Source organism: Heteronotia binoei, chromosome 9, assembly GCF_032191835.1.
Source record: "Heteronotia binoei isolate CCM8104 ecotype False Entrance Well chromosome 9, APGP_CSIRO_Hbin_v1, whole genome shotgun sequence".
Classification (NCBI taxonomy): domain Eukaryota; kingdom Metazoa; phylum Chordata; class Lepidosauria; order Squamata; family Gekkonidae; genus Heteronotia; species Heteronotia binoei.
This window is the reverse complement of record NC_083231.1, coordinates 8,839,996-8,858,361: the sequence shown is the minus strand read 5'-3', so window position 1 is coordinate 8,858,361 and position 18,366 is coordinate 8,839,996. Positions and strand designations below refer to the sequence as shown.

Sequence of the window (18,366 nt, the reverse complement as noted above, 5' to 3'; positions counted from 1 at the left end):
AGTGAAAAAAGCAGACTGCGCTCAGGAGGCCCCCCTGGAAGTCAGGAGGCCTAGCCTGGAAGTCAGGGGGCCTAGCTTGGAAGTCAGGGGGCCCAGCTTGGAAGTCAGGGGGCCTAGCTTGGAAGTCAGGGGGCCCAGCTTGGAAGTCAGGGGGCCTAGCTTGGAAGTCAGGGGGCCCAGCTTGGAAGTCAGGGGGCCCAGCTTGGAAGTCAGGGGGCCTAGCTTGGAAGTCAGGGGGCCCAGCTTGGAAGTCAGGGGCAGTGCCCCCACAGGCCCCTCTGTGGCTACAGGCCTGGACATGGGCCAGCCCTTTCCTTTGCTTCCTTTCGTATCTTGGAAACCAAGATCTGACCCTGAAAACTGTGACCGATTTCACACTATGCTTGCTCTGGGGCGGAGAGCCCTTTTGCTACTGGGGCTTCTCTCTGTTTTCGCACAAGTTGCCCCGGAGCTGCGAGTTGGCGCACTGCTATTCCACAGCAAGCGAGATCCTCTGATTTCTGCTTGCTGCGGAATAGCGGCGCACCAACTCGTAGCTCCGGGGCAACTTGTGCGAAAACGGAGAGAAGCCCCGGTAGCAAAAGGGCTCTCCACCCCGGAACAAGCAAAGTATGAAATCGGTCAGTATCTTCCATGTCATACATTAGGTGGTATTTTTTCTTCTTCACTGTGTATACATGTTGATTACATAAAAGATGTCCTGATGCTCACTAGAGTGAGTATCTTGGAGGGGTGGAGATTAGAGGGAGAAAGGAAGAAAAAGAGGGTGGTCAAAGGCTGGAATGCAACCTCAGGGCTTTTTTTGTGTGTGGCAGGAACTCCTTTGCATATTAGGCCACACACCCCTGAAGTAGCCAGCCCTCCCTGGAACTTACAGTAGGCCCTCTAAGAAGAGCCCTGTAAGCTCTTGCAAGATTGGCTACATCAGAGGTGTGTGGCCTAATATGCAAAGGAGTCCCTGTTACAAAAAAAACCTGGTATGGTCCACAAATGAAAGGGTCTCAGTGTCTAAGTCAATAAACTGAGAAACTGCTAAGTAGCAATATTCACACTCTTATCAAATAATGAATTTGGCATGTATTAAAACTTCTTGCAAGTTTTACAAATGATTCACATAACACATTCCGTATCAAACCAGTTTCCATATGCACGTCAATATATTTACAAAGCAAACTCCTATCCCTCTAATAAATCAAGTCCATAATGCAGTCCATGGAATGTCTCCAAATTTCTCCAAATAGAAGGGAAAGGATCAGGAAATCCGTTCAACCTTCACAAGACATCCATTCTAGATATTCAAGACGTTTCAATTTTATTCTTCTTCAGTTTTCAGGCTGTAAAATGGAACCCAATTTCACTGGATTTGCACACAGACTTGGCTTTCATCAATGAATCAGCGGGTTGATGAATGATTGGTAAAATTTGCACAAAGTTTGAATATATGCAAAATGTGCGATTTGATAAGTGTGAATGTTGCCATTTAGTGGTTTCTCAGACCGATTTCCCACTAGCTTTATGCTCACACTCCTCTTCTCTGCAGGGCTTCCATCGGATCACACTATCTGCCCCGCAGCTGCAACTTGCTTTGCCTTTTTCACGCGGCAAACAGAAACCGGTTCTTGTTTGCTGTACAAAAGAGGCAGAGCAAGTGGCAACCCCGGGGCAGAGAGTGTGAAATCCAACAGAACCCCTACGGAGAAGAGGAGGGTGAGAGCGGCATAAGGCTAGTGGGGAATCAGTCCCAATTTATTGACAAAAAAAGCCCTGGCAACCTCCATATGCAAAGGTTGTGTATGTCCGAATTCCACTCGCTTGGAATTCATAGTGAGGGCAGCCGTGTCCTTTGGGCACCTTTGTTGGTTTCTCGAAAAGATCTGGTTTGCCTGCGGAGTCCATTCAATCTGTATTGCACGGGACAGTTAAGGAACAGAACCTAAGAGCGGGCTCTGAACTCCCTTGTTTGCTCCTTTCGCATTTTGCACGGTATGTATTATATTGCAGACAATTATTCCGAATTGCAAATAACCATTAAGTGAACGCAATGGCAGAAAGGCAGAATATAAACGCATTGCCTGCACGAACGCAAATGCGTTAAGAAATAAAATGCTGCGGCGTTAAAATATTTCAGGCGGGGGAAATCAATCTGGATGCTGCGTATTTCTTTTACTTGGTCTCCTTCCGCGTGCTGATGATCGCGAGGTGTCTTTACAGCGACGTCGCTGTAGTAAGCGTACGACATCTCCAGATCGCGCGGGTAACCGTTGACGCCTTGGTAGTGCTTGTATCCGAGGCTGATCAAGGCCAGCCTATCGCCTCCCTGAGCAGCGATCAAACTGTACAGCAGGCCCTGGTAAAAATGAAGCAACAGAAATACACGCTTAACAACCACATAAAAAGGGTAATAATGAAAATCTTGCAAGTGATTGGTCAGCTTCTGTAAACGGTAGCAGATGCTTAAAAACTATCATTCGCTATTTGAGTCCTGCAGCACCTTAAACCAGGGGTGTCAAACCCATTTGTTATAAGGGCCGGATTTGACATATATGAGACCTTGTCAGGCCGGGCCATTTTGGGCCAGGCCATGTGTGTACCTATGTAAGATTAGGTACCAGAGATGTAAGCTTTATAAAGGACACAGACAAACACAATTAAAGATTTAAAAAAAAAAACTTTAAACATGCTTAAAATATTAGCACTCGGTCAAATACTGCATTTCTCCCATGGGATCCAGGGAACTGGGCAAAGGAAGCTCTGGCTCTTTCCTTCCTTCCCCAGGGGACCAGAATGCGGAGGAGCCTCAGCCAATAGAAGGAAGAGAGGCTTGACTCCGCAGCTCTGCTGTGTGATTGAGAGAACCAAGCTCTCCCACTCCCCCTTCCTTCCCAAGGAAGGAGCCTCAGCCAATGGAGAAAACAGAGGCTTTGCTCTGTAGCTCTGCTGTGCAATTGAGCAAGCCTGGCAAAGCAAGAAGCGATGCAAAACGAAGCAAGAGTGAGGAAGAAGGAAGCAGATGACAGCCAGTTGCTTGGGAGCCTGATAGGAGCCTTCTGAGGGGCCTGATTTGGCCCCTGGGCCGCATGTTTGACACGCCTGCCTTAAGCCCTGACCTTGATAGCCCAGACTAGCCCTATCTTGCCAGGTCTTGGAAGCTAAGCACGGTCGACCCTGGGCAGTATTTGGATAAGAGACCTCCAAGGAATGCCAGGGTCACGACCTGGAGACAGGTAATGGCAAACCACCTCCGAAGTCTCTTGTCTTGAAGACACAACGGGGTTGCCGTAAAGTCAGCTGAGATGTGACAGCAAAAAAAGACTACCTTGGACAACATTTTTAGAGTATAAGCTTTTGAGAGTCAAAGCTTGCTTTCTCACAAAGTGACCTTTGACTCACAAAAGCTCATCACCTGGAAAATATTGTTCTTTAAGGTGCCACTAAAGTCCTACATAGGGTTTCCGGCCTCCAGGTGGGGCCTGAAGCTCTCCCACAATTACAGCTGATCTCTAGACTACAGAAATCAGTTCCTCTGGAGCAAATGGCTGCTTTAGAGGGTAGACTTGGAAAACACAGCAGTGGTCACAGGATTGGAAAAGATCAGTTTATATTCCAATCCCAAAGAAGGGTAATGCCAAGGAATGTTCAAACTATCTCACCATTGCACTCATTTCACATGCCAGCAAGGTCATGTTAAAGATCCTACAAGCTAGGCTTCAGCAGTAGGTCGATCGGGAACTACCAGAAGTTCAAGCTGGGTTTCAGAGAGGTAGAGGAACTAGAGATCAAATTGCCAACATTCGATGGATTATGGAGAAAGCACGGGAGTATCAGAAAAACGTCTATTTCTGCTTCATTGACTATGCTAAAGCCTTTGATTGTGTGGATCACAACAAACTGTGGCAAGTCCTTCAAGAGATGGGAGTACCAAACCACCTCACGTCTCCTGAGAAACCTGTATAAGGGTCAAGAAGCAACTGTCAGAACGAGATATGGAACAACTGATTGGTTTAGAATAGGAAAAGGAGTTCGACAAGGATGTATATTGTCACCCTGCTTATTTAATTTATAGGCAGAGTACATCATGTGGAATGCTGGCGTGGATGAAGCACAAGCCGGAATTAAGATTGCCGGGAAAAACATCAACAACCTCAGATATGCAGATGACACTATTCTAATGGCAGAAAGTGAGGAGGACCTTAAGAACCTCTTGTTGAGGATGAAAGAGGAGAGCACAAAAGTAGGCTTGAAACTCAACGTCAAAAGTACTAAGATCATGGCATCCGGCCCCATCACACCTTGGCAAATAGAAGAGGAAGACATGGAAGTAGTGACAAACTTCACATTCCTAGGATCCAAGATCACGGCAGATGGTGACGGTAGCCATGAAATTAAAAGACATTTGTTCCTTGGGAGGACCTGGGCAGTATAACAAAAAGTAGAGATATCACCCTGCCAACAAAAGACCGTATAGTCAAAGCGATGATATTCCCAGTGGTAATGTACGGCTTTGAGAGCTGGACCATAAGGAAGGCCGAGCGCAGAAGAATAAATGCTTTTGAGATGTGGTGCTGGAGAAGACTCTTGAGAGTCCCTTGGACTGCAAGAAGATCCAATCAGTCAGTCCTAAGGGAAATCAACCCAGACCGTTCACTGGAAGGTCAGATGCTGAAGCTGAAGCTCAAATACTTTGGCCACCAAATGAGAAGGGAGCACTCCCTGGAGAAGATCCTGATGCTGGGAAAGACAGAAGGCAAAAGAGGAAGGGGACGGCAAAAGAGGAGATCGCTGGACAGCGCCACTGATGTAACAAACACGAATCTGAGCAGACTTCAGAGGATGGTGGAAGACAAGAGGGCCTGGCGTGACTTTATCTATGGGGTCACAAAGAGTCGGACTCGACTGTGCGACTGAACAACAACAATGATAACAAATAGGAATGCAAATTAGTACATTATGCATACTTGGTAGCAGGGGTCGAATTCAGCAGGAGCTCACAGGAGCACAGCTCCTGAGCCTCCAGCCAAGGTCTGCATGCAGTGTGGAGTTCTCTCCCCACTGCACACAGATCCTGGGGCATATGCAAAGAAGATATGCTACTGAACTCCTGCACTTTCCCCCCTACAAAATGACCCCTGCTTAGTAGCCATTCCTTCTTGAGGTGGCCAGTCAGCTAGTGTGATCAGTTCTTACAGTTAATACATGTTAAGACTGTGCACAAAGCTGCAAATTTACAGAAGAAAGTGGTAGTACACAGCACTGATTGGCTAGTGCCCACTGCCCACATCCGCTTTCTCCATCCGCTTTCAAAGAATTCTTACAATTAAAAATAATCATTGTTGGTTTTTAGATACCTTTTGTAGGGCCGTGGGTACATCTACTCAGCTAAATGCTTATTCATCAACTTATCAAATAAAATAAAATGGGGGAGGAGCAAGATTGATTTCGTATCTGAACTGCTTTTAAATGGCACAAATATATAAATCAAATTGCCTTCAGCTCCTGATGAACCTACAAATAAGGTTTGGCCAATGAGATATACAGTGTTGGCAATGCTCTTTCTCAAATTTCTCACCACAGACATTCCAATTCTTACCTGGTTTGGGTCAACGGGCACACCCAGTCCGACTTCAAAGACAACAGCGAGGACGTAGGAGGCCCTGTGATAACCACAACAGCTCGAGTCCATCAGAGACAAGACAGAGGAGTGGATAGAATGTAAGGCATTAGCCCTGGATAGATTCTGAGCAACTTGCTCAAATATCCTGCATCCAGTCTCTAACGCTGCATCCTTCTGGATTTCAGGAGCTACAAATGCAAAATAATAATAATAATACACAAGTCCTGGATCCTATGAGCAAGTTCTGTGCAAGTTCTGTGCGTTATAGATACCTGGCTACAGCATACATACGGTTGCCATCTCTGAGTTCCAAAATACCTGGAGATTTGAGGGTGGAGTCTGAGGAGGGAGGGGTTAAAGGAGGGGAGGGACCTCAGTAGCAGGAGTGGGATTCTAGCAGAGCAGAGGGCATTCTAAGAGCTTACAAAAAGCTCCAGGAGGATTGGCTACACCAGGAGTGTGTGGCCTAATATTCAAAGGAGCTCCTGCTAGTATTCCACCCCAGCTCAGTAGGCTATGATTCCAGGCAGTCTATCTTCCAAAGCAGCCATTTTCTCCAGAAGTGGAACAAATGTTTAAAATTAATAATAAACTAATAAATAAATAAGCAATCTATTTCGTCTGGAGGCAATGACCTTCCATCCCTTAAAGCTGAAGAACTATTGCCTTAATGCAGCGGCGGGGAACCGTCTTTCTGCCAAGGGCCATATGGATATTTATAACATCATTCGCAGGCCATAAAAAATTATCAACTTAAAAAACAGTGCTCCGCCGAGGGAGAATGATTCAGCCCAGCAAAATTAATGCAAATAATTGTTTTTCTATTTGAAGTCATGTGGGGAGAGCCTAATCTGGCGCGCGCACACACACACGGCCCACCATTGTGGGCAAATGCATAGGTCCAGAGCTTTTTTGTAGAAAAAGCCCAGCATGAACTCAGTAGCATATTAGACCACGTCCCCTAATATCCCCTAGTATTAGACCACATCCCCTAATATTACCATATTAGGTCACACATCATTAGCATATTAGGCTACACCCTCTGGGATAACCAAGTGCTGTGACAGTAACTTTTCCAGGCCCTGTAGCAATTCTGGCCGGCCAGCCAGGCCCCAGGGAGGCTGCCAAACGGTACATCTCGGCCCTGTGATCCCTGCCTGGCCCTGGGAAAGCTGCTGCACAGAGCAGCTGGGCCCCACGATCCTCGCAGGCCAGCCAGGCCCCAGAGAGGCTGCCACACGGCTTGGTTCGGCCCAGCAATCCCCAAGGACCACACCAAGTGACCTCAAGGGCCGTATACGGCCCTCGGGACGGAGGTTCCTCACCCCTGCCTTAATGTGTAGTGTTGCCAGATCCCCACAGCTAATGGCGGGGGTGGGAGAGGCAGAGTTGCCATATCCAGGCTGGGAAACTTCTGGAGATTGGAGGGTGGAGCCTGGGGAGGTTAGGGGCTTCAGTGGGGTGCAATGCCATAGACTCCACCCTCCAAAGCATCCATTTTCTCCAGAGGAACTGATCTTTGTAGTCTGGAGATGAGTTGTGAATTCCAGGGGACCCCAGGTCCCACCTGGAGGATGGCATCCTAGACTGGAGCAAAAGTTCAAAAATGTCAAAAGGAAAGGAAAAGAAACAAGAATTCCCCCCTTACCGTCTGGCAAATGTAAATCAGTATCTTGCAGCTCTTTGAACAGCTCCTCATATTTATCCCTCAGATCTTTTCCCCACAAGGAGGCCTGGCACTTCATGTTCCCTCCGTATTTCTTATTCATCTCCAAATAATAGTTTCCATTAAGGCCTGACGTGAAAGAAAGTGAATTATCCTAGTTGATTTTCAGAAGCTTTTCACACAGAGAAGTCGTTTTTTCTTCAATGTTATTTCATTATGACAAAAAAATTATCGCTTCCATTTAAAGATGATTGTTGCTTGATTTTTGGTTCCGGAGCACTTCAGATTGTGAGCGTGTGTAGACTACAAACAAATGTTTAGTCCAGTGGTACTGGACTGGTACTTCAGACCAACATGGCTGCCCACCTGGATCTACATATGGAGCAGAGGTCCATCAGTGGCTATTAGCCACAGCTTATTGTTGGAACCCTCTGTCTGGGGCAGTGATACTCTGTATTCTTATGCTTGGGGGAGGGCACAGTGGAGGGGCTTCTAGCCCCACTGGTGGACCTCCTGATGGCACTTGGTTTTTTTGGCCACTGTGTGACACAGAGTGTTGGACTGAATGGGCCATTGGCCTGATCCAACATGGCTTCTCTTATGTTCTTATGGAGCAGAGAGGTCCATCAGTGGCTATTAGCCACAGCTTATTGTTGAAACTCTCTGTCTGGGGCAGTGATACTCTGTATTCTTATGCTTGGGGGAGGCACAGTGGAAGGGCTTCTAGCTCCACTGGTGGCACTTGGTTTTTTTGGCCACTGTGTGACACAGAGTGTTGGACTGAATAGGCCATTGACCTGATCCAACATGGCTTCTCTTATGTTCTTATGTTACTCTACAAACATTCAGCATGATGTTGAACATGTTCATTTAGAAATAAGTCCCACTGATCAACATGAGACTTCATCCTTACTAATAGGTATTTACGACAGCAGGCATAAATGGGTATCACACTTATTCCCTTTCCCCAGGGAAACCTGGGAACTGTAATTCTGTGAGGAGGGCTACAGGAGTCTAACCAGACAGAATTCTGAGAATCTTCACCAAACTACAATCCCAGTATTTGAGAGTGAATGAGGGGAAACGTGTTTAATGTTGTACAAAACCAAGATGCATTTATAATGTAGATGTGCTAGGGACTGCGTGCCTTTGAAATGCCTTCCCTCCATTTGGAAATAATGAAGGATGGGGGCACCTTATTTTGGGGCTCACAGAATTGGAGTCCCTTGTCCAATCTTTTTGAAACTGGAGGGAGATTTTGAGGAGACGCATCAGATGCTATGCTGAAAATTTGGCGCCACTAACTAAAAAAAACAGCCCCCCCCCCAAAAAAGCCCCATATATCCATAGATTGATTCTACATTACACCCTATGGGAACCGGTCACCATAAGGTATAATGGGAGTGCCCAGCAGATATTTCCCTCCCCGCAAACACTTTCTGATAACCCTGAAGTGGGGGGAGGCACAGCAAGCTGGGGGGGGGGGGCACTATTCATAGACTGTAGCTTAATACTTACACTTCCCCTCTTCTTGTCTCATCCTCAAACCATACTCGGATGCTATGCTTTGGATATCTGCACATTTGTTGTAGTACAGCTCAATTCTTTCCATAATTTCATTGTGGTAGAACGGGTTAGCGATCTGGAGGGGGAGGGGAAATGTAATTTCTACTAGTTTCGACAACCGTAAGTTAAACAGTAGTGACACAGCAAAATTTTTGAGGGAAGACTTTGAATGTATTCTCAGCATTAGATAAAATGATTATGTAATTTATTTATCATCATTTTATTCCCATCGCAACAATAAATCAAGCTGTGCAAACAACCGCTATTTAGCATGCAACACGGTATCAGAGCAGGACAAGCACCAGACGCTGATGGCCAAACTGTACTTTTTGTTGGGAATCTGTGATTGACTACCTCAGTGCAATTTTACCTCAAAAAAACAGCTGGGGCTTATTACTCATATTAAAGGAATAGTTGAATTCCTTGATATTTTTGAACTTATTTGAACATTATTTTAAAGGTGATGTAGAGAACTATGGTAGTTTTTAATCGTTTTATTCAGTATTCCACCAGCATTCAAATATTTAGCAAGAATAAAACTTAGAAACTGACAAACAATTATGATAATATCCAGGTTTAAGGATGCTTCAAATTTAGTGCAGGAATTTGTTTAACTGTTTAAAGATGTAATCCTTGTTACTCTTAAAAGATTATTGCTATTGAGAAAGTTTTTGTCTATTCCTTTAAAGAAAAAAAAAACCTCACCTCAGAATATTGTAAGGATGATGTTTTATTCTCTAGTTCAACTTTTTAAACACGTTCTTTTACTAACAAAGTTGATCTTACTTGTAATGTGATATTCATAATATTTGAAGATTTCAGATAAATTTATATTTTCCGTCCCCTTTTTCCCTTTTTTGAACCCCACCTTTTCTTGAGAAAATAACTGTTAAAAACCCCTCTTAATCATGAGAACTGAGAACCGTACTTCAAACGACAGTTGGGTCAGACACAGGCCTCCTAACCACGTCCAGAGTCCACGGTGTTCCACTCACTCACCTTTCTTGTCCCAAGACAACTAAGCCGATAGTATTTCACCGGGCCAAAGTATCCTTCAATACCTGATGCGTAGCTACTGCCTCCGAGAACAAAATATCCCAAAGTGTCATCGTAGAAGAAATCCTCCCTAAAACTAGAAAAGGAGATACATTCATGGCCTGAGTATTTCAAAATATCGTGTCACAAATAAAACCCCTGTGTCCCCGGCAGGAACAGCAGGCTGAGGGCAGAGCCTTGGCACACAAGGGTGCCATTCCTGAGAAGACCCTCCATGCACAAAAGTAAGGAAAGCTCAAGAAGACACAGAGGGTTGGCAGGGAAGGTATACAGAGGCCACTCCAAGCAGAGTGACGTGGGCTTTCTTTGTAGCAGGAACTCCTTTGCATATTAAGTCACACCCCCTGATTTAGCCAATCCTCCAAGAGCTTACAGTACACCTTGTACTAAGAGCCCTGTAAGCTCTTGGAGGATTGGCTACATCAGGGGGTGTGGCCTAATACACAAAGGAGCTCCTGCTACAAAAAAAAAGCCTTAAGTGACACTTTTCTATGCCTGCTGCCCACTTAGGACCACAGTGCTAATCTTTTGAGGAGTAGGCACAATTCCGGTTGCCAACTCTGGGCTGGGAAATTCCTGGAGTTTGGGGGGCAGAGCCTGGGGAGGAAAGAGTTCTGGAAAGGAAGGGGATTCTGTGGGGTACAATGCCGCAAAGTCCATCCTCTGGCGCTGCCATCAGCTCCAGGGGAATTGATCGTTGTAGTCTGGAGACTAGTTGTAATTCCAGGGAAGCCCTCCACCTAGAGATGGGCAAATCTAAGCAGACCAGAGAGGATTTTCATATCCGAGGGAGTACCACATGGTAGGTCTCTGCAACATTAACAGAGTAACACCAAGTACCTGTTTGGTGTGGCGGTTAAGTGTGAGGACTCTTATCTGGGAGAACCGGGTTCGATTCCCCACCTGCAGCTGCTGCCAACAAACACTCTATGAGGTGGGTGGGGCTGAGAGGGCTCTCACAGCAGCTGCCCTTTCAAGGACAACCTCTGCCAGAGCTATGGCTGACCCAAGGCCATTCCAGCAGGTGCAGGTGGAGGAGTGGGGAATCAAACCTGGTTCTCCCAGATAAGAGTCCACACACTTAACCATTGCACCAAAGCGGCTCTCTGCTTTACCTGTTTAATATGACTTTTAATGTAAGTGGCCTTGGATCCTGCTTTGTTTAAGACAGTTGAGGTAAAAGCATTTAAAAAGCCTGAACCTCATAGGGGATATCATGGTTTCTTCCCACACTAGTCTCTGGGGAGGGTGACACAGGCTCGGGAAGGAACCATGTTGCTTTTCTGGCTTATGCCCGTCCTCCGAAAGAACATTGAGCAGATCTTTGTAGAACTGGACCTTGGGGAAGTGGATCCTACACCCTTTTGGTAACACAGAACATAAGAGAAGCCATGTTGGATCAGGCCAATGGCCCATCCGGTCCAACACTCTGTGTCACATAAGACCATAAGAGAAGCCACGTTGGATCAGGCCAATGGCCCATCCGGTCCAACACTCTGTGTCACATAAGAACATAAGAGAAGCCATGTTGGATCAGGCCAATGGCCCATCCAATCCAACACTCTGTGTCACACATAAGAACATAAGAGAAGCCATGTTGGATCAGGCCAATGGCCCATCCAGTCCAACACTCTGTGTCACACAGTGGCAAAAAAAGAAGTGCCATCAGGAGGTTCATCAGTGGGGCCAGGACACTAGAAGCCCTCCCACTGTTGCTAGGAAACGCATGACTAATTCTTTACTAGGGTTCACATGCTGAGGAAAATGTCAGATATTTGAGAACACACAGTGTCGGTTTAAAATGGAGGAGAGAGAGTTGCTCTTACCTAAACGTTTGATGCCGGCGACTATTCAGGTTCTTTTCAACACTGCATATTTCTATCTAAAGAAGGAAAGTTAGTTACCATTCGTTTAGAAAACATAAATGTTGAACGTCAGTTAAAGATATAGTGCTTACTTAGTCTTGGACTGCGTGTGCTTCAGACACATAACAAGAACCCACAAGGAGAATTCACTCTCTTTATATACGAAATCATCACAATTTTTACACAATTTCCCCAAATTTGTTTTTTTGCTTCTGAAAACGCCATTCAGCATGTGACTGAGAGGAGGCCCTTATGTCTTGTCCTTAGAAGACAAGAGACCAGGCAACCCGGCGGCTATATAAACGTTCATGTGCATGGGATGGGTGCCATCCAATCCCCTCATCTAGTGTGTCGCAAAACCAGAAACCAGTTACAGCCTGGAAAATCTACAACTACTAATGAGAAATTAGTTAGTTGGCAACTCTAGAAAGTGTTGCCCTCTCGCCATGTATCAAGCGGCAGCAGCGCCATGAGGGCTGGGTGGGGGCTCCCACGGTGAGCGAGAGGAGGAGCCACTGGCGAGACCCCCAGCAAGGCCCAGCCGGGTCCTCCCAGACGAGGGGCAGTCGTGGGGTTCCTCCCCCAGGGACCTGGAAACGCCCCAGGGCATCCAAGGGGAGACCGGCGGGCTTGAGCCCTCTGCCAAGGAGCCCCTGGGGGCCGTGGGGGGCCATGGGCCTGATCCAACATGGCTTCTCTTATGTTCTTATGTCTGGGGCAGTGACGCTCTGTATTCTTGGTGCTTGGGGGGGGGGGCAACAGTAGGAGGGCTTCTAGTGTCCTGGTCCCACTGATGGACCTTCTGATGGCACCTGGGTTTTTTGTCCACTGTGTGACACAGAGTGTTCGACGGGATGGGCCATTGGCCTGATCCAACATGGCTTCTCCTATGTTTGGTGTGCTGGTTAAGTGTGCAGACTTTTATCTGGGAGAACCAGGTTCGATTCCCCACTCCTCCACTTGCAGCTGCTGGAATGGCTTTGGGTCAGCCATAGCTCTTTCAGGAGCTGACCTTGAAAGGGCAGCTGCTGTGAGAGCCCTCTCAGCCCCATCCACTTCACAGGGTGTCTGTTGTGGGGGGAGAAGATATAGGAGATTATAAGCTGCTCTGAGTCTCTGATTCAGAGAGAAGAGGGGGTATAAATCTGCAGTCTATTTCTTCTTTTATGTCTGGGGCAAGTGATGCTCTGTATTCTTGGTGCTTGGGGGGGGGCAACAGGGTGGGATTCTAGTATCCTGGCCCCACAGGTGGACCTCCTGATGGCACTTGGTTATTTTGGCCACTGTGTGACAGAGTGTTGGACTGGATGGGCCACTGGCCTGATCCAACTTGGCTTCTCTTATGTTTTTATGTTATGGAATGGCTTCTCTTATGTTCTTATGTTAAGTAGCTAAACAATGTCTTTAATTTTCAAAAGCCAGTCATGAAATTCAAGCGCTTGTCCATCCGAGCACCACTTCATTATTTTTAAAAGATTATCTAACATGAAAAACTGCTCCAGGGATTGTGGTGGGAGTGTTATGTGTGAAGTTTCTTCAGTTCACTTGGGATTGTGGGATTCCCTGCCATGGAATGAAGCAATTAAAAGAGGATTAGACAGATAGGGCCCATAAATAGCTACTTGCTGTAGTGACTAAAGAAGACGACGATATTGGATTTATATCCTGCCCTATATTCCGAATCTCAGAGTCTCAGAGCAGTGACAATCTCCTTTACCTTACCCCGCCCCCCTACAACAGACACCCTGTGAGGTGGGTGGGGCCGAGAGAGCTCTGACAGCAGCTGCCCTTTCATGGACAAGTCCTTCAAGACCTATGGCTGACCCAAGGCCATTCCATAGCTGCAAGTGGAGGAGTGGGGAATCAAATCCGGTTCTCCCCGATAAGAGTCTGCACACTTAACCACTACACCAAACTGGCTGTTATGCCAATAAAGGTAGTGATGATGATGACTAAAGAGAAGCTCCAGATCCGGATGTTTCCTGCTCCAAATCCAGAGTTTTGCAGAGGCAGCAAACCACTGGATACCAGTGCTAGGGGGCAACACCAAGGGGAGGCCTGGGTCCCTGTGTTCAGTTGAGCAGCAGCGTGGTGTAGCACTTAAGAAGAAGAAGAAGATATTGGATTTATATCCCGCCCTCCACTCCGAAGAGTCTCAGAGCGGCTCACAATCTCCTTTACCTTCCTCCCCCACAACAGACACCCTGTGAGGTGGGTGGGGCTGGAGAGGGCTCTCACAGCAGCTGCCCTTTCAAGGACAACCTCTGCCAGAGCTATGGCGGACCCAAGGCCATGCTAGCAGGTGCAAGTGGAGGAGTGGGGAATCAAACCCGGTTCTCCCAGATAAGGAATCAAACCCGGTTCTCCCAGATAAGAGTCCGCACACTTAACCACTACACCAAACCGGCTCTCTTAAGAGCAGTGGACTCTAATCTGGAGAACGAGGTTTGACTCCCCACTTCCTCCTCCGCCACATTATTATTATTATTATTATTATTATTATTATTATTATTATTATTATTATTATTATTATTAGTTTATTTATATTCTGCCCATTCCCCCATTGAGGGCTCAGAGCGGAGTACAGCAAATAGAAATAAAATCACGATAAAATCGTAATAAAACCAATTACAACATTCATCAAAGTGCAGCAAGATGATTCAGCAAGATGGCATGACAGCAAGGCGGTATAGCACAAAACAGTACAATGTTCTTATGTATAGCATCACAGTACATAACAACATAACGGAAGCCATGTTGGATTAGGCCAATGGCCCATCCAGTCCAACACTCTGTGTCACACATAAGAACATAAGAGAAGCCCTGTTGGATCAGGCCAATGGCCCATCCAGTCCAACACTCTGTGTCACACATAAGAACATAAGAGAGGCCATGTTGGATCAGGCCAATGGCCCATCCAGTCCAACACTCTGTGTCACGTAAGAACATGAGAGAAGCCATGTTGGATCAGGCCAATGGCCCATCCAGTCCAACACTCTGTGTCACGTAAGAACATAAGAGAAGCCATGTTGGATCAGGCCAATGGCCCATCCAGTCCAACACTCTGTGTCACATAAGAACATAAGAGAAGCCATGTTGGATCAGGCCAGTGGCCCATCCAGTCCAACACTCTGTGTCACATAAGAACATGAGAGAAGCCATGTTGGAATCAGGCCAACGGCCCATCCAGTCCAACACTCTGTCACACATAAGAACATAAGAGAAGCCCTGTTGGATCAGGCCAATGGCCCATCCAGTCCAACACTCTGTGTCACACATAAGAACATAAGAGAGGCCATGTTGGATCAGGCCAATGGCCCATCCAGTCCAACACTCTGTGTCACGTAAGAACATGAGAGAAGCCATGTTGGATCAGGCCAATGGCCCATCCAGTCCAACACTCTGTGTCACATAAGAACATAAGAGAAGCCATGTTGGATCAGGCCAACGGCCCATCCAGTCCAACACTCTGTCACACATAAGAACATAAGAGAAGCATTGTTGGATCAGGCCAATGGCCCATCCAGTCCAATACTCTGGGTCACACAGTGGCCAATATATGTGTGTGTATGTATACACATATACATACATACACACACACACATATATACATACTGTGGCTAATAGCCACTGATAGACTTCTGTTCCATATTTTTATCCAGTCCAACAGTAGTGCAGTATAACAGCAGAGCAGTAGAGGGGAGGCCAACAGATCGATAAATAGATGCCCGCTGCCTCATCCAAAGTCCTGGCGGAACAGCTTCATTTCACAGGTCCTACGAAAGGCCAGCAAGCCAGGTAGGGCCCGGATCTCCATAGGGAGCTGATTCCACCAGGTCAGGGCCAGCACCAAGAAAGTCCTGGCCCTGGTAGAGGCAAGACGGGCATCTCTGGGGCCGGGGACTATCAGAAGATCTCGGGAGGCCAAACGAAGCAACCTCCGGGGCGTATATGGGAGGAGACGTAGGCCATGTAAGGCCTTAAAAGACAAGACTAACACCTTGAAACGGATCCGGTACTCTATAGGCAGCCAGTGCAGGTTACGGAGCGCCGGCCATATGCTCACCCGTACAGGTGATGCAGTCAGCAGGCAAGCTGCCGCATTCTGCACCCGCTGTAGTTTCCGGATCAGTTTCAGGGGTAGGCCAACGTAGAGCGAGTTACAGTAGTCCAGCCTGGAAGTCACCATGAAGCCTGCTGGGTGACGTGGGGCCAGTCATTGTTCTCTCAGCCCCACCTGCCTCACAAGGTGCCTGTTGTGGGGAGAGGAAGGGAAGATGATTGTGAGCCACTTTGAGACTCCTTAGGGTAGTGGAAAGCTGGGTATTAAAAGCTTCTCTGCTTCTTCTAGTTTGCTGGACCTCCAGGGTGGCCACTGTGTGAAACATGATGCTGAAGCAGATGGACCACTGGTCTGACACAGCAGGGCTCTTTTCTTATTTTAAATTTTTTTGTACGTTTCTTGATGACATCGTGGAGACACCAAATCAGCACTGCGCACAGCCTGCTACCATTTCAAACCCAGAGAGCCATTTTATTCTCAGAGCCCAGTCACAGAGAGAAAAAGGTACATTTGGACCAGGCCTTGAATTCCACAGGAGCTCACAGGAGCACAGCTCCTGAACCTTTCTGAGGGTTCCCCCTCCTCGTCCCCACCTACCTTGTCTATTGAATTGGAGGTGAAGCTGCATAACAAGCCCTGGATTAGGAGAGCGGGCAGCCAGCCAGCCACCAGGAGCCTTGCCACACCTCCAGCAGCCCTCACTAACCCCTGGTGAAGCCTGCACCACCCTGTCTCTATTTCTTATGTGATTTTGAGCAGTGTGTGGCTTGCTGGCCTTTTGATTGGGGGGGCAGCCCAGGAGAGTGAGGCTTGCTTGTGAACTGGCAGAGACTGACCAAGAGAGAGATCTTGGGGTCGTGGTAGAGAACTCACTGAAAATGTCAGGACAGTGTGCGAGTGCAATAAAAAAGGCCAACGCCATGCTGGGAATTATTAGGAAGGGAACTGAAAACAAATCAGCCAGTATCATAATGCCCCTGTATAAATCGATGGTGCGGTCTCATTTGGAGTACTGTGTGCAATTTTGGTCACCGCACCTCAAAAAGGATATAGCATTGGAAAAAGTCCAGAAAAGGGCAACTAGAATGATTAAAGGTTTGGAACACTTTCCCTATGAAGAAAGGTTAAAACGCTTGGGGCTCTTTAGCTTGAAGAAACGTCGACTGCGGGGTGACATGATAGAGGTTTCCATATTACGCATGGGATGGAGAAAGTAGAGAAAGAAGTCCTTTTCTCCCTTTCTCACAATACAAGAACTCGTGGGCATTCAATGAATTTGCTGAGTAGTCGGGTTAGAACGATAAAAGGAAGTCCTTCTTCACCCAAAGGGTGATTAACAGGTGGAATTCACTGCCACAGGAGGTTGGTGGCGGCTACAAGCATAGCCAGCTTCAAGAGGGGATTGGATAAAAATATGGAGCAGAGGTCCATCAGTGGCTATTAGCCACTGTGTGATACAGAGTGTTGGACTGGATGGGCCAATGGCCTGATCCAACATGGCTTCTCTTATATTCTTATGACTGGCTGGATCTCTACCCAGCCCAAGCAGGCCTCGCTTGCCTGGGGCTCTCCTTTCTTGCATCGGGTTGCTTTTGGCTGGTGGGGGGGGGCAGCATATGCTAATAAGTTATGGTAATGAGCTCCACCACCTATTTTTCTACAAAACAATCCCTGATTTGGACCAATCACAGTGGGAGGGCTCTCAGAGCAGACTGCGCTCCAAACTTTCCTTACAGTTCCACCCACAGGCATTCTGCAAGGTCTAAGTGGGCGCCCTCACACTTTCAACTCTGGGATGGAGGCCACTACAGCATCGCCTGTACCTGCCCTCCAATGACGGAAAGATCCAGTCGAAGCCACTCCCTCAGAGGAAGGCTGAAGGAGGTTTTCACAGCAAGGTCTCCTCCTTTCACAAGGTGCATCTGGATGTGGACGTGGCCTGGAAGAAGAACGCCATCCATCTTGTAAAGAGGGCACAATACAAATAGGTCAAGTGGATACACCCAGGCAAAAGAGGTGATAGAATTCTGAGGTGGAAGAATGGGCTGCACCACACCAGACCATGAAGGAGAAATGTCATGTCATGTGATAAACGCCCCCGCATGTGAAAACTACCTGCCAATTAAAGAGTTAAAGCTTCAGGGATCAAAGTTTGAGTCTAGCCTGTCATGCGCTGTGCAACATTTCTACTTCAATGGAATATATTGAAGTGGGGAAAATTTGAAGAAAGCAGTCCTCCCCTGCAGTTGAAATGGAAGAGCCCATTCTGCCACCTCAGCGTTCTGCCGCCTCATTTTCACTCCATCCTGCAACCAGCAGGGGATGGAGAGGGGACCTACCAGGTGTGGGGGGGGGAGAGACCCAGCCTACATTGCAGCAATGTCTCTACGTCACTTCCAATGTGACCTGGAAGTTACATCGCATAGCAATGGCAAGGTGATGCTCTGGTATCTGGGCGAAAACTCCATGGTAAATTTGGCTTCTACCGTAGAGTTTTTACCCAAATACTAGCATGTTGCCCTGATGTGATGATGTCACT

The 18,366-nt window shown here is 47.2% G+C and overlaps 1 protein-coding gene across 1 annotated transcript in view; it reads right to left on the bottom strand.

Annotated features, from left to right (window-relative positions):
- The window catches only part of SEL1L3 (SEL1L family member 3), a 65,324-nt gene that overhangs the window by 33,611 nt on the left and 13,347 nt on the right, over nucleotides 1–18,366 (bottom strand). Inside the window, exons 4-10 of the mRNA XM_060246216.1 lie at nucleotides 17,651–17,766; nucleotides 11,726–11,781; nucleotides 9,843–9,975; nucleotides 8,796–8,919; nucleotides 7,260–7,406; nucleotides 5,588–5,799; nucleotides 2,168–2,347 (exon numbers count right to left, since the gene is read on the bottom strand). Coding sequence (XP_060102199.1) covers nucleotides 2,168–2,347; nucleotides 5,588–5,799; nucleotides 7,260–7,406; nucleotides 8,796–8,919; nucleotides 9,843–9,975; nucleotides 11,726–11,781; nucleotides 17,651–17,766 — 968 coding nt within the window. The remainder of the gene's footprint in view (nucleotides 1–2,167; nucleotides 2,348–5,587; nucleotides 5,800–7,259; nucleotides 7,407–8,795; nucleotides 8,920–9,842; nucleotides 9,976–11,725; nucleotides 11,782–17,650; nucleotides 17,767–18,366) is intronic.